This window comes from Gossypium arboreum, chromosome 11, assembly GCF_025698485.1.
Source record: "Gossypium arboreum isolate Shixiya-1 chromosome 11, ASM2569848v2, whole genome shotgun sequence".
NCBI lineage: Eukaryota > Viridiplantae > Streptophyta > Magnoliopsida > Malvales > Malvaceae > Gossypium > Gossypium arboreum.
The window spans coordinates 129654287-129656734 of record NC_069080.1 but is presented as its reverse complement, the minus strand read 5'-3'; the positions used below and the strand labels follow the sequence as shown (position 1 = coordinate 129656734).

General features: G+C 32.1%; 1 protein-coding gene across 1 annotated transcript; it reads left to right on the top strand.

The window, feature by feature from the left end:
* Window positions 1-575: 575 nt before the first annotated feature.
* LOC128283972 (receptor-like protein 9DC3) lies at window positions 576-2081 on the top strand. Its single transcript, XM_053021405.1, has one exon. The coding sequence runs from the start codon at window positions 576-578 to the stop codon at window positions 1881-1883; it is 1308 nt and encodes a 435-aa protein (XP_052877365.1). The 3' UTR covers window positions 1884-2081.
* Window positions 2082-2448: the final 367 nt, after the last annotated feature.

Here is a 2448-nt window from a genome sequence, read left to right as displayed (position 1 = left end):
TTAACATTACACTTCTACCTATCTATTTCTACCCTTTTAATTTGTCTTATTATTTATTTGTTTACCCTTTTAATAAGACAGAAACAGAGCATATGAGTTCTAGCTGTGACTATACACCATTCATCGAAGATACTCCACACCACTACACTCAACAAAGCATAACATCAATTAAAATATTTTATTTTTTTCAACTCGAAATGGTCTCAATCAAACTTGTCTTGATTCTTCTAACTATGAGTTTTAAATGTTAGTTAATTTTGATATATTTAATTAAATGTTTTAAGCGGAATTCCTTCAATTAGTGAAAACTTACTCCTCTCTACAACGTTTATCTCTTCCATAACAAATTGTTAGGTATAATTTAATCTTTCTTTTTTCTTCTTTTGATGTTACTTTTATGCAATTCCATCTTACTATTACATAAATCAAAATAAAATTTACTTTACATATGTTCTTGGAAGGTTGTAGTAGTTTTCATTTGATAGATTACAATCTTAGAGTCGTCCTCATGCATCTCAAAATTGTTAAAAGTAGTATAGTAAATTATCCAATCATTTTTATTGGCTATATATTCAATGCATGTATTACACCACAAATACAATTCATTAACATTTATTGTTTCAAAGAATCTTCAAACTCCTAATTCTATTTCTATTCCAAATTTTCTCCAAGGACAAATTCCAACTCTACCATCTTCATTGAAATGGTGCCTCCTTTCAGAGAACAACTTAGTTGGAGAAATCCCTTCCTCAATATGCAATTTGAGTTCCCTTATAATTCTCTCTTTATATAAGAATAGTTTCCGTGGAAGAATTCCGGAGTGCATTGGAGATTGGAGTTCTTTTTTGAATAATTATGTTCATGGTAAAATACCAAAAGGTTTTGCTCAAGGTTGCACGTTACAAAATTTTCAAGTCAACAACAACCAATTAGAAGGGTCACTACCACGATCTTTGGCTAATTGCAAAGATTTGAAATTTATCGACGTTGAGAATAACTATTTAAATGATACTTTTCCGGACTGGTTAGGAAATTTGGATCATCTACAAGTTCTTATCTTGAGATCGAATAGATTTTATGGCCAAGTGGTTAACTCTAATGTTATTGTTTCCTTCCCTCGTCTGCATGTCATTGATCTTTCTCACAATAATCTCAGTGGCTACTTACCTATCAAGTTTTTTGAGAATCTGCATGCCATTAGAAAAGGGAATGAAAAGAAAGGTAAACCGGAGTACATGATGAATTCACCAGTTAATTGGACGCGGTATTCTTATGTGAGAGGTTTATCTTTCATGGCAAAAGGGTCAGAAATGGAGTTTGAATCACTATTAACCAGCTGGATGGTAATTGACTTTTCGAATAATAAATTCTTGGGAGAAATTCCTAAAACACTTGGTGAACTTCATTCACTTATTGTCCTGAATCTCTCTCATAATAGCTTAACAGGTCCTATCCCATCATCATTAGGTGATTTGTTAGAGCTTGAATCATTAGATCTCTCATCAAACAAGCTCCAAGGAAGAATTCCTACGGAATTAACAAATCTTGGATTCTTAGCGGTGTTAAACCTTTCTCAAAATAATTTAACAGGACCCATTCCTCAAGGAAAACAATTTAACACTTTCAACAATGATTCCTACATAGGAAACTTTGGTTTATGCGGGTTGCCGTTATCAAATAGATGTGATAATGATGAGAAAACTCCAGGCAAATTTGATGGCGATGATGATGAAGAATTGGATTGGAGATATTCTATATTGATGGGATACGGATGTGGGTTGGTGCTGGGAGTGAGCTTGGGATACATTGTACTCATAACTGGAAAACCATGGTGGTTGGTTAAGATCATCGAGAGAGTTCAACAAAGATTTACAAAAAGGTAGAGAAGCGAACTCTTTAGCGGCTTTTTACTTTTCTTTTACAAAATAAGTTGCGGACAGAGTAGAAAACTTCATTGTTTGGTGGTATGCAAGCCTTTCTGTATAGTTGTTTTATAATTGTGTTCACCTTATGCTTTATTGTATGTTGTGTTTTTTGTAATATGTTTTCCTGGTGTTTCCGGTGATGCACTAGATTATAAATACTGTCTTAATTGGCGCCTTCTCTATGTGTTTTCACATCTTTTTAGCAAATTTGAAGTGGCTACTTAGAATATTTTTTTATAAAAAAACAAATTGTATTTGCAATAAGAAATAGATACGCCAAAAGAGGTTAATTTCTTTCAAAGATAGAGTTGATAAAAAATAGAGGGAGGTAAAATAACACAAAACTATAATCTACAAAACTTTGGTATTGAATTTGATCAATCATGAATTTATTACCACGTTTCAAAAAAATCTCAATTTACCATTTATTTTTAAATAGGTTATGTAGCGACGTAAAAAATTTATGGATTCAGGTTGCTAAATTGTGGCGATTTATTGAAAAAAAGTTTGAAATTTGACGTTT